This window comes from Narcine bancroftii, chromosome 2 (genome assembly GCF_036971445.1).
Source record: "Narcine bancroftii isolate sNarBan1 chromosome 2, sNarBan1.hap1, whole genome shotgun sequence".
In the NCBI taxonomy this organism is placed as follows: domain Eukaryota; kingdom Metazoa; phylum Chordata; class Chondrichthyes; order Torpediniformes; family Narcinidae; genus Narcine; species Narcine bancroftii.
Window position 1 is genome coordinate 334,842,475 of NC_091470.1, and position 14,131 is coordinate 334,856,605.

The 14,131-nt window shown below is 40.2% G+C and overlaps 1 protein-coding gene across 1 annotated transcript in view; it reads right to left on the bottom strand.

The window, feature by feature from the left end:
- The window catches only part of LOC138755702 (ALS2 C-terminal-like protein), a 212,528-nt gene that overhangs the window by 9,250 nt on the left and 189,147 nt on the right, over positions 1-14,131 (bottom strand). Inside the window, exons 20-23 of the mRNA XM_069922145.1 lie at positions 13,619-13,776; positions 9,856-9,900; positions 9,350-9,526; positions 7,979-8,024 (exon numbers count right to left, since the gene is read on the bottom strand). Of these exons, the coding sequence (XP_069778246.1) occupies positions 7,979-8,024; positions 9,350-9,526; positions 9,856-9,900; positions 13,619-13,776 (426 nt within the window). The remainder of the gene's footprint in view (positions 1-7,978; positions 8,025-9,349; positions 9,527-9,855; positions 9,901-13,618; positions 13,777-14,131) is intronic.

Genomic DNA, 14,131 nt, shown 5'->3' on the forward strand with positions numbered 1-14,131 from the left:
TTAAATATTGGATTTATTAACCTCAACTTAAGCAACTAGATCATCACAGACCCCCTGTTTCACTATTTAAGGCCTGTTATTATTCTGGGAAATATGAAAAGAATACACCTTTTTTTATCCAATGCCCAAAACTCAACCAGATCCTTGAGTAACATATCATTGAATATGAGAATATATTTCTTCAACTAATTATCAAAGCACATTCTAACAAAAATTCTTCAACCTGAAATATTAATTCTGTTTCTCTCTCAATATTTGACCCCCTGCACATATCAACAGTATAGATCAAGTCATATCTTACTTCCTATTCAATATCTAATAATAGTTCCCAGTTGTGGGATATTTTTATATACATTTCAAAATCTTATTCGAGCTTCTCCATCATGTCCACTATTGACATGTTGTAATTCAACTTAATGAGTCAAATATGATTTGTCTTTCACAAGTGTATGATTCAGTGATCAGTCACAGATTGAAAATAAACTCACATTCAATAGGTTGAATTAGTTTCCATCTCATCTCCCTTCCTAAAATAATGGAGAGATGTTTAGACTTTTCTAACCCATAGGTACTGTTCCTGGATGGAAGAACTAATGCATGGTCTCACTTTCCCATTAAATCCCTCTAAAAAGCAGAGGACTCATCAGGTCACACACAAGATCACACAGAAGATTGAGCAGAAGTAGGCGAATCAGCCCATTGAGTCTGCTCCACCATTCTTTTATGAGCTGATCTATTCTCCCACACAGCCTCACTCCCCAGCCTTCTCCCTGTAACCTTTAATGCCCTGACTAATCAAATGCCTGTCAATCTCTACCTTAAATACACCCAACAACCTCACTTCCATAGCCGCCTGTTGCGACAAGTTCCACAGACACACGACCCTAAAGAAATTTCCTAAAGAACTTTCTCCACATCTCTGTTCTAAATTGACACCCTTTTATCCTGAAATTGAGCCCCCTTGTCCTACTCTTCCCATACCACAGGAAACAACCATGCCATATTTACTCTGTCCAGGCCTTTCAGCATTCAAAATGTCTCCACAAGGTCCCCCCTTATCCTATACTCCAATGAGTACAGTCCTAGAGCTGACAAACATTCCTCATATGCTAACTTTCATTCCTGGTACCATTCTAGTAAATCCTCTCTGAATCCTCTCCAACACCAGATATCCTTTTCAAATAAGGTTCCCAAAACTATATACAGAACTCCAAGTGAAGTCTCACCAGTGCCGTATAGAGTCTTAACATTATAATATGCTATTTCTCTAGAAATGAAAGCCAACATTGCATTCGCCTTCTTCACCACCACTCAACCTAGTCCCGCATGAGGATTCCCAAGTCCTTTTGCACCTCAGGATTTTTAATTTTCTCCCCATCTAAACAATAGTCTGCCCATCTTTTTCTTCTACCAAAGTGTATGACCAACTCCTCGACATACGTCTGAGTTCCATTCTGGCTGACTGGTCATATTCAGAATGGACATATGTTGGAATTGCCTTGTATTCCTGTTATAGTTTGTCAAATACAAATTGGCGGCCACCAAGGCCAGCTCTCACGAGAAGCGTTATTTTCCACAGATAGGCCTGATTTTTATCGTAATAGCATAAATTTTATATTTTTTCTTTCATTTTGGTACTCCTCTTGTAGTGACATCAAGAAAATGTGCTTTGACAGACAGTGATTTGGAATGCATGCGCAGATTGCTGTTGCTGGGGAGGGAAAGAGAGATTGAAGAGGGAGAGAGAACAACGGCAATCTACGCATGTATTCCAAATCACAACATTGGTTGTGAAGTGACGCCGTTGTCCCTAGTTATCGGTGCCACCTCGAGCTCCCAGGAGGATCAGGGAATGTAGGAGCAGATTGCCATCGCTGGGGAAGGAGAGAGAGAAGAGAGCGACAGCAATTTGTGGATGTATTCCAAATCAGAACGTAGCTCGTGAGGTCACACTGCCCCTAGTTACCCGATGCCACCTGACAAGGGAGAATATTACCTTTACAGGATTCTTTTTTAAAAAAATACGATTGAATGTGCACATAGGTCGTAATTCGGGGAGTACTTGTGTTTCATCTGCCATCTCTTTGCCCATTCTCCTAATCAATCCAAGATACGCTGCAGCACTGCCTACCCTACCACCTATTTTGGTATCATCTAGAGCAGGGGTGTCAAACTCAAATTCACAGAGGGCCAAAATTAAAAACTTGGACTAAGTCGTGGGCAAACTAAATATTTACTGAAAATTTTCAACAACATCTGCATGTTTTCTCTTCTTTCAACATATGTAATGTTAAACTTTTTCTTATTAAAATAAATGTTTAATAATAGTTTTGGTTAAACTCTTTCCAGAAGAAGCATTAACAAATGAGAAATAAAATATTCAATAAATAATATTTCTCTATAGCCTTTAAGCTCCTTTTAAATGTTTTTTTTTTCACAAGCCAACAAGTCAAAGAAAATAACAACTTGCTTCAATGAAAATCCAATCTTTCAACTATGAACAGTCCAAAGTGAACCAAAGAAAATATTAATCCAAGCTTAGCTTGCTACACTGTGATTTACTCTGATGCACCTGGGTCTAAACCAGATACTTGGCATCTCTTCTTAGATGCAAGTTCATCAAACTCTGGGGTCAGAGTTTTCCTCCCACCTGTCTTGAAAGGTCCTGTTTTCTGTCTTTCGTTTGGCCATTTTTCGTAAGGGGTTTATTACATGTGAGTTGGGCAACAGGTCGCAGATGCTAATGAATGTAAAGAGAGGAGGTGGGGGCGATTAGCGGGCTGACGGGCCGGCGCCAACGCATTTGCAAAGCATTCTGGGATTTGTAGTATTAGCTGTGCATGCGCTATACTGGCACGGCGGCCAGCGGGCCAGCTCTAATACATATTTGATATGATCTTGCGGGCCAAATATAATTATACCACGGGCCAAATTTAGCCCGCGGGCCTGAGTTTGATATGTGTGATCTAGAGATTTCTTCAGCCTCAGCCTTTTAACTTACTTTGTCCGTTGCTATTTTGTTAACTGTGTTGCTCCACTTGATACTTTTTACATTCCCTTTTACTGCCTAATTTTTTTTCTCTCTCTCTTCTGTTGTTTATCTTTAATGAGACATTATTTCTCAGGATTGATTTTAAAAGCAAACTTTTATGTTAATTTGAGTACTGACTGTAACTTTTTTAGCATTACCTTGTTTTAATAGTATCCAAGTTTAGAAAACTTCCATTTCTCCTTACATATCTTTGTCATGAATCTATCAGATCATTATTGAGCATAGTTATAGTCAAAGTGGTACTGCACAGAAACAGACCTTTCAGACTATTACACCAGGCCAAACATTTTGTCTTTGTACATTAATTCCATTTATCTGCATTAGGACTCTATTGTTCTATGCCTTGCCTATTTGAATTGAATTGTTTATCATCAAATGTATTGAGATACAGTGACAAGTTTTGTTTAGTAAATTCTCCAGATGTCGATCCTGGTTATTTGCCACATGATGTTGCACAGTACACCAGATCCTGCAATAATGAAACGGTGCAAGGTATGGTGTTACAGAATCCAAGAGGTACAGTGTGTACTGTTTCTAGGTCTAGGTACAGGATATAAAGTGCAGTTAGCTATTGCAGGGGCAAGCCCTTTTACTGATGAGACAGCAGAAAAGAAACTGACCTTGAATCTGGATATTCATGTTTTGAAGCTTGTGTGTATTTTACCCAACAGAAGGGGAAGGGAAGGTTGAGAATCACTGCTCTAGACCCAATTCTTACTAAAATATTTTGCTTGAGAAAAATTGTTATTGGCCCATTTCCTCTGGAGTTACAAAACTGTGCACATAATGAGTCAATTAGGTATGATTAAAACAGTGGTTTTCAAACCTTTTCTTTCCACTCACATACCATCTTAAACAATCCCTTACTAATCACAGAGTACTTATAGCGTTGCTTAAGGTGGAATGTGAGTTTAGGGGACAATTTGAAAATCACTGGTGAAATGCATCCAGATAGGATGCCTTCTATTAGGCATCAATCTAAATATTTATTCAAATTTTTGCTGAAGTATAATAGGTAAAATAAGTGGTACAGTTAGAGGTGCTCCTTCAAAATTTCAGTGACCCAGATTCAATCTTGACCTAGGGTCTGTGAAGAGTTTGCATGGGCTCCCTGTGATTGCACATTTTTGTTTCATATGGCAAAGATGTTCTGAGAGGTTAAGTGGCTACTGCGAATTTCCCAGATTAGGGAGGTGGCAGGTGGAGGGGTTGGAGGGAGGATAGATATGATTGGGTGAATGGATTTCAGGGAAATATGGGATGTAAGGACTGATGAGATAAGTCTGAGAACCAACATAGACTGACATGGACCATAGTCATTTACCTGAATATTTTAAGTCTTGGCAAAATCCAAGCTTTAATTTTTATTGTTAAAACAGGATCCTAGTCTAGTTAACCGTGCCATTCATAATCTTGTGGTTAAGTTGGTGAGCTAGCATCCAGAGAACAGGACCAGAGGCATGAATTTGACTTCTATTGTGATAGCTGAGGAATGTAAAGTAAAATAATTGAATAAATGTGTAATTTTAAAAAAAAACTAGTGTCCAAGAAAAAATGGAAGGCATTTGACTTGTAACATTAGCTGCTCCCCTTGCCCCAAGTGCTGCCTGACCTAATCATATAATTACAGTATGGAAATAGGCTATCTCGGCCCCTCAAGTCCGCACCGATGTAAGTGATCTGCTCTAGTCCCACCTACCTGCTCCCTGTCCATAAACCTCCAACCCCCTCACATCCATGTACTCATCCAAAAATGACAAAATTGACCCTGCTGTGACCACCTCTTCCGGAAGGTCATTCCACTCAGCCACCACTCTCTGAATGAAGAAGCCTCCTCTCATGTTACTTCTAAACTTTTGCCCCCTAACCCTTAACTTATGACCCCTTGTTCCATGCTCACCTCCCCTCAAGGGGAAGAGCCTATTCACATCTACTCTATCTCTCCCCCTCTTCATTTTAAATACCTCGATCAAATCCCCCCTCAACCTTCTATGCTCCAATGAATAAAGACCCAGTCTACTCAATCTTTCTCTGTATTCTAGATACTGCAATCCAGGCGACATTTTAGTGTTGAGACTTTTTTTTAACATCAGCAATGTGCTTGACTCTTTCCTTTCCCATCGGTTAAGAGATAATAAGCACTTGAAGGTAAATGCTGGCCTTGCTAGAAAATGGGGAAAAATAGATAAGGCTGGGTTGTGGAGAAAAATATGTGTATTTAAGAAGATTATGAATTTTTGGAAATTCTCTGGGATTATTAAATCTTGGGCCCAAAGAGAAATCCAGGAATCCAAGCATCAATTAGCAAACAAGTCCTGAGATAAAGCTTTTAGAAGTGGAGGGCATGTTCAACCTGACCTGGCATGCACATCTTTTTGCTCTGTATTTTCCACCTTCTTTATTCTCTCTCTGCTCATTGCTCTCATTCACTCATTGACCAGTTTTATTCTATCAGAGACATTCCCTCCTCCATCTTCCTACATCTTAATGAGCTTGTTTTGTCTCCTTGCCATTTCTGATGATGGGTCTTCAACCTGAGAAGTTAGCTCTGTTTCTATTTCCAAATGTGGCTTGGCCTGCTGAGAATTTCCAGCATTCCTATTTTTTTTTTAATATCGAACATAGAAATCTACAACACGATGCAGGTCCTCTGGCCCATAGTATTGTGGCCAACCTCATAACCTATTCTAACCATTGCCTAGAATTTCTCTGCTGCATTAAACCTCCATGTTTCCCAGTTCCATGTTCCAGTCTAATAGTCTCGTAAAAGATCCTATTGCCCTTGCTTCCACCACCATTACCGAGAGCGCATCCCATGCACCCACCACTCTCTGTGTTTAAAACTTACATAGAACATAGAACACTATCGCACAGTACAGGCCCTTCAGCTCTTGATGTTGTGCCGACCCATATATCCCTTCCTAAAAACAGCACTACACACTCCCTCTATTTGTCTTTCGTCCATGTGTCTGTCTAACCATATAACCATAAAACCATTTACGGCACAGAAACAGGCCATGCCGACCCTTCGAATCCACACCGGTTCACTTGAACAACTCCACTAGCTCAACCCTCCCACTCTCCCCAATAACCCTCCAACCCCCTCACCTCCATGTACTCATCCAACCTTCTCTTAAATGACAGAAGGGACCCTGCTGCAACTATCTCTTTTGGAAGATCTTTCCATTCTGCCACCACTCGCTGAGTGAAAAAGCATCCTTTAATATTTCTCCTAAAGTTTTTCTCCCTTACCCTTAACTCATGCCCCCTTGTTCCAACCTTCCCTGCTCTCAGGGGAAAGAGTCTGTTTATGTCTAGTCTATCTATTCCTTTCATAATTTTAAATACCTCTATCAAGTCCCCTCTCAGCCTTCTACGTTCCAATGAATAAAGTCCCAGTCTCCTTAATCTCTCCCTGTAATCCAGATGCTGTAAGGCAGGCAACATCCTTGTAAACCTTCTTTGCACCCTCTCCACCTTATCTATATACTTTCTATAATTTGGAGACCAGAACTGAACACAATACTCCAAACCAGGCCTCATCAATGCCTTAAATAGCCACAGCATCACTTCCCAGCTCCTATACTCTATACTATGATTTATGAAGGCCAGCATATCATATGCCTTCTTAACCACCCTGGTTACATGGGAGTCCACCTTCAATGAACTCTGTACCATAACCCCTAGGTCCCTCTGTTCCTCTGCATACCTCAATGCTCTTCCCTTTACTGCATATGTTCTATTCTGGTTATTTTTACCAAAATGCAGCACCTCACACTTGTCTACATTGCATTCCATCTGCTATCTTTCAGCCCACTCTTCTAAACAAACCAAATCCTTCTGTAATCCAAGAAAACCTTCCTCACAATCCACTGCTCCCCCCATTTTTGTATCATCCATATATTTGCTGACCCAGTTAACCACACCCTCCTCTAAATTATTGATATAAATGATAAACAACAAGGGACCAGTTTTTCAGCTTCCACCACCATCCCTGGTAAGGCATTCCAGGCACTCACAACTCTGTAAAAAATTTACCCCTGATGTCTCCTCTAAACTTTCCTCCTTTCACTTTGTACACATGTCCCCTGGTGTTTGCTGATCCTGCCCTAGGAAATAGGTACCGGCTGTTCTCCCTATCTATGCCTCGCATAATCTTGTAGACCTCTATCAAGTCTCCTCTCATTCTTTTACACTCCAAAGTGAAAAGTCTCAGCTCTGCTAACCTTGCCTCATAAGACTTGTTTCCCAATCCAGACAACATCCTGGTAAATCTCCTCTGCACCCTCTCCATAGCTTCCACATCCTTCCTATAATGAGGTGACCAGAACTGAACACAAAATTTTTAAGTATAGTCTTACCAAAGATTTGTAGAGTTGCAAAATGACCTCTCTACTCCTGAATTCAATCCTCCTATTAATGAATCCCATAGGCCTTCTTAACTCTCATATCAACCTATGTGGCGACCTTACCTCTTACCTGTACTTACTCCCATGCACCTTAATGCTATGGCCCCTGGTATTAGCCATTTCAGCTCTAAGAAGAAGTCAGACCAACCACATGATCAATATCTCTCATCACTTTTCTACCTCTATCAGGTTACCCCTCATCCTCTATAGCTCCAAGGAGAAAAGGCCAAGTTCACTCATCCAGCATTTCTATTTTTTAAATTATTATCTTTGTAACATCTGATGTTATCTACATCACAAGTTCAGTCAATACTCACTATAAATAATGGTTAGTATTAATCCTCAATAATGTTTCAGTTTCCCATCATTATTCATCCTCATGACTTCTTGAATTGAGGATATGTGAGCTGCAGATTTGCAGTCAAGAGTAGAAGATAGTGATCCTTACTTTCTCAAATTAAATATATTTTCTTGCAAATCTGCACTCAGAAATAAAAGGAAAATATTTTGAATTTACCTGGTTGTTTGTCAAATGCTTCAAATCTTGAAGAGGCCACAGGTTCCTGTGAAACAAATGAGAGCGCATTCATTAAAACATATGGGTATTTATTTCACACCATTATTCATTATTGAATTGTGAGCATTGCAAGCAAGGCTGAATAATTGTTCCCATAGATGGACACTGATTCACGTGGTGATAGCAACACACAAAGTGCTGGAGGAACTCAGTAGGTGAGGCAGCATCCGTGGAAGGCAATAGATCGTCAATGTTTTGGGCTGAAAACCTTTCATCAGAAATAGTTCCAAGCCAAAATCACTGTCTATTAATTGCTTTCCATGGATGGTACCTGACATGTTTAGCTCCTCCAGCTTTTGGTGTGTTGTTCCAGTATTCCAGCATCTTCTGTGATTGCAGGATAGCTGTAGAGGGAGAGACTGGGTTGATAGAGGAGTGTGCACCAGAGCTTAGAAGAATGAGAAAGGATATACTTGACTATAAGAAAAACTGTGATAGGCCTAGACCAGGGGTGGCCAACCTTTTAATTTTTAATCTTTAATTTAGACATTTAGCATGGTAACAGGCCATTTCCAGCAGTGTAGGTTAATTGGGCGCCACGGACACATAGGCCAAAATGGCCTGTTACTGTGCTGTATGTCTAAATTAAAAATGTAAAATTAAAAGGTTGGCCACCCCTGGCCTAGTCAAACTGGATGCAGGAATGGTGTTTCTCCCATCTGAATAATATTATTCAAATACAATCCAGGTAGAGTGGTGAGGTGAGAGGGTTCAGGAAAGAAGGCAGCTTTTTGGCCAATGTATCTCAAATACAACTAAAACAATATTTTAGTCATCAACTTATGCCTGAGAGAAATAGATCGAATAAACAGAGAGAGTCTTTTGCCCAGACTAGAGGAATCCATATCTAGAGGATGTAGACTGAAGGTGAGGGGAGAGGAGATTTAAAAAGAACCTGGAGGGCAACATTTTTTATACTGAGGGTGGATGGAACAGGTTGCTGGAGGTGGTCGTTGAGGCAGGTATTATTGCAATGTTTGAGAAAAAATGGACAGATACATGAATAGGATAGTTTTTTGGGGGCTAAAGACGGGCAGGTGGGATGAATGTGGGTAGGACATTGTGGTCAGTGTGGGCAAGTTTAGCTGAAGGGCCTGATTCCACCTAATGCAACTCTATGCCTGTTTGTCGGAGTTGGCCTGGACAAAAATGATGGCAATATTGCCCGAGTGACTAAACAGTATTCTTGGCTAGGAAGCACTTTAGGATGTTCTGAACTCTTGAATAGTGGGCTTTTCAAGTACAAATTCTTCCTGTCGATAGCTTAATTCAGCATCTCATGTCAGGATCCACAAAGAAATCTATACTTACTTTTGTACCTCAAGGAATTCCAAGAGCTTTGGGTCAGAGAAGTACTCCAGATGTAATATTCCCTTCCAGTATCTCGAATCCTCTGCCTCATGATACAGCATATACAGCATGAAGAGATCAGGATAGAACCATGGCAAGATTAAGGGAAGAATCACTGTGTATGCATTTAGCTCATCACTGCAGGCACACAAAAAATAGACAAATATAAAGGAAAATGTCTTCTTTATTCTTTATTCATTGAAGTATTAATGAAAGGAATGAACCTTCCAAGGTTCAAACCAACTCCAGCATTAATTAAACATAACAATCTCCTGAAGAATTACTACCTGGTACTTATTTGTAAAATCATTATTAACATCAGGCTCACACAACATTTGATCTACATTTAAATTTTACTTTTCAAGTAGTTTCTTGTAGAATAGAGTCATACAATGTGAAATGGAATGTACTCCATAGTTTGTGCTTTGGAGCCAGTACTAATGACAGAACATTAAAGTGTGATTTACCTGATAGTATAACATTCTTTCTCCAGTGACTTGGGCAAGAAATACCTGAAAAACAATTAATTGAAAGATACACTAAGTCCCCTTTTTGACTGTACCAGAAATCAGAATCACCAATCCATTGTTGAGGATGTTGAAAACATGGACACAGGCCATCAGAATTTCTTCTTCAATCTCATTTCCTCATTTTACCATATTTTGCCTAATCTTGTGAAGCATTTCCATGGATTCATCTACCTTCATCAATAGCATCAATGCTATTTACCTCAACTACTTCTTGCAGTAGCTATGCCACATTTACACAAGTTCTCCTGGAGTGTCAAAGTTGCAGAAATTACTGAAAATGCTCACAATGGTCTAAAATGCCTCATACATTACTGATGGGCACAGAGCTGTTGCAGCATTTAACTAAAAATTATGAAAAGTTCTAAAGTAGACCAATTTTCTCTTACAAGAGTGATGAGAACTTATTATCATATTGTACAACGTATAGTTGCACCAAAATTCTTGCTTGCTGCAGCCAAACAGGTGCATCAACTACAATAGTGAACATTAAGTTACCACAATATCCAAATACAGAAAAAAGGTAATGAATATTAAGGGATAGATAAATAAATGTTTAAAGTTACAGTTATTGCAAAAAAATAAGTGGCATTTCAATAGTACAAACTTGCCTTCATTCCCTCATTAGCAACAATGATGAGTCATCTTACAGAAAGGGCTTGTCAAATGGTGTGAGATCAGCAATCAAGGTCTCAATGTGAAAAAGACAAAGGAGATAACTGTAGACATCAGGAGGATGAGGTTCAACCATTCTGCACTACACATCAAATGCTCCATCGTGGAGAGAGTGGAGAGCACAAAGTTCCTTGGTGTGCTGATAATGAACAATGTATACTGGACTCAGCACCTCCTCGTTAGTCAGGAAGTAGCAGCACCTACACCTCCCAAGGAGGCCGAGGAGTTCAAGGCCCCTATTTTCACAATATTTTACAATTGAGCATGTCCTGTCTGCCTGCATCATTGTATGGTATGGTAGCTGCAAAGCATTGAACCACAAATCAATACAGAGAATCATTTAAATGGCCAAGAAGATCACTGGGGCCTTCACTTCCTCTATTGATGACATTCAATGGGAGCATTGCTTAAATAGGGCTTAAATAATTATTGAGGACCTCCACCATCCATGACACAGGATCTTCGACCTACAACCATCAGGAAGGAGGTACTGGAGCATCTTCTCGTCGAATGATGAATCTCTTATAAATGAGAACTATTCCAAAATATGTATGCATTTTTATTTTATTATATTTTTATGTGCACAAGTAATTATTATGTGCTGCATATTGAATGGTTGGAAAAAACACTGTTTTGGCTGATTGCAAACCTGAATTTGAAGTCTGGTGAAGCTGCAAAAATGATTCATGAGGATATTAGAATAAGGGTAACAATGAAAGGTGAATGTAATCACTGGAGAAAAGGGGGACCTCAATGATCTTCTCAGCTATTTTAATGATCCCCTATATTGACCTGTTCCAATGCTTTGCAAATGCCGTGCGATACAATGATGTGGCCAGACAGGACCCTCTCAGTTATGCTCCTGTAAAATGTTGTCAAGATGGGGGTTGGTAGCCTTGCCCTCCTCAGCCTCCTTAGGATGTGATAAATGAGGAGGTACTAGGGGTCCAGCATAGGTCGTCCATTATAGGCACTCAAATTTGCTTTGTGCACTCCACTCTCTCCATGACAGGTCCATTGATGTGTAGTGGAGAGTGGTCAGCCTTCATCCTCCTGAAATCCACAATCATCTCCTTTGTCTTGTTCATGATGAAACTAATTTGTTGTTCTCGCACCATTTGATGAGCCTCCCAACCTCCAATGAGGCCAACTCATGTCATATCATCTACAAACTTGGTGATTCTGTTTGAATTCTGACAGTGCAGTCAGCAGTATGAACAGTAGCGGGCTGAACCCACAGCCCTGAGGTGCACAAGTGCTCAGCATAGTCGGAGTTGAGATTTTGCTGCCAGTTTCTGTATCTTTTTTCAAGTACTACAGTCCAGTCAGAGCAGATTAATCCCCATGTGGTCTCACCAAGTTGCTCTCAATTGTTTCACAGCCTCATCCTCCACACTATTACTGTACATATGGTTTTCTGAGACTGTGTAATTACTATAAAATCCTTGTTATATCCTCATCCAGTTATCTGATTTATACTTTACATTATACTCTAATTAATTGTTGGAGTCTTACACCATTCCCACCATTATCTTGTATCATTTTGTAGCGCCTGCTACCGAATTGAGAGACGTCCACACAGCACGAGGTGAACCAGTAACTAAATTTTAGTTTGAATTCCTCGCACTGCTCGAGGAGACCGCCCACTCCCTTTGAGGGGCACGCTGGCCTTAGGAAGTGACGTCAGCACGTCCCGGGATCACTCCCTGTCCAGCGGCACGCAACACAGAAATGGCGCCATGCCCCGGGCAATGCGTTGCCAACCACAGGCTTCTCCTCGGAAGGGAAGAGGGGCCCGCGCTATCTTGTGTTGGACAACTGGGGTGGCGATTTGGCCCATCTAACCGTGCGGTCACTTGGCTTGCTACCATTTAATATTATGTGGCTTTACTCAAATTGATACCTTGGATTTTCTGAGCTAAGATATTTTGTATATTTGCTATCCCATCATTGAGCACCGCCAGTGGGCTGATATTGCCTCCAACCGTGCATCTTCGTGCCTCACAGTTCGGCGGGCAGCAACCTCCTTTGAAGAAGACTGCAGAGCCCACCTCACTGACAAAAGACAAAGGAGGAAAAACCCAACACCCAACCCCAACCCACCAATTTTCCCTTGCAACCGCTGCAACCATGTCTGCTTGTCCCGCATCGGACTTGTCAGTCACCAACGAGCCTGCAGCAGACGTGGACATACCCCTCCATAAATCTTCGTCCGCGAAGCCAAGCCAAAGGAAGGAAGGATAAGTGATATCTCCCAACATATCCTCATCTAACTTTTCCAGTTTGTTTATCTTTTCCAAAAGTTGAGCATTTTAAAAAATTTTATTTAACCACTTCCATGCAAATGGCTAATAAATCAAATCTGCTTATTTCTAATATTCTATTTTGTTACATGACCCCGCCATTATTACTAGTAATATTTTGCTCGGGACCACTAAGAGAACCTTAATTGTTATTTTAACTAAAATCAAAACTGACCTGATGTTAAACTCAGAACATTTCTATCAGTAATTTATTTTTTCTGTGCATGACTGATGATCTCATCCTTCCACCCACGAACTTATGCCTGAGGTTGGATTACGTGTTGAGCCTTTGCACATCTGGGGTCCAATCATTCTGCAATTTCCAAATTTGGCTATGTTTCCAAATGAAGAAATATTAGCTCATGTAATTCCTACTGCATATATCTGCAATTTTTTTTGCTGATTTCTTCAAAATCTATTCATTCCACATGGCAGACACTTTCAATACATTAGCTCCTTCACATGCTCTCGTCTCATGCTAAATGTAAGTGCAGAGAACAATTACATATAACAAAGCAAACTGGCTTCCATCAATGGCAATACTTAAATATTTCTGTTGCTGAACAATCTATCCTTACCCTAAATCAAAGGAATTAAATGTCCATGTACATATTATTCTATCCATACAATTAGTGTTTAAATTATTATGAAGGTTTAACACAAATTTGGCCAGTCAAAAGAAGAAAAACTTGATTCAGAGATGGCTTAGAAAGTTTAATACTAACCTTGCAAGCTCAAAAAGTTTTTTAGCATGAGACACCACCTCCTGCTGTGCCATTGAGAGCAACCGTTTGTACATGCAAATACCAGAAAAGGTGTCTTGGAAAACCTGAATCAGCGTCTGGAGCAGTTTCCCAAGGGGATGATGGGTAGAGTCAAAAGCCTACAAAACAAATTAGAACCCTGGTGTTTCTAATTTCCTCATTTTTTGTTTTGTCCATTCAAAGGAATGTTTGAATAGGACAGGACCGATGTTAAGGCAACAATAATAGAGCATACAGGTACCCAACCTTATTTTCCATTGGATTCTGGAATGCAAGAACAAAAAAAAAACATAGAACACTACAGCACAGAAAACAGGCTATTCAGCCCTTCTTGTCTGTGCTGAATACATCATACTGCTAGTCCCATTGACCTGCACGCATTCCATCACCCTCCAGATCTCTCCTAACTATGTATCTATTCTGTTTATTTTTAAAACTTAAGAGTGAGCCTGCATTTACTAAGTCAGACAGCAA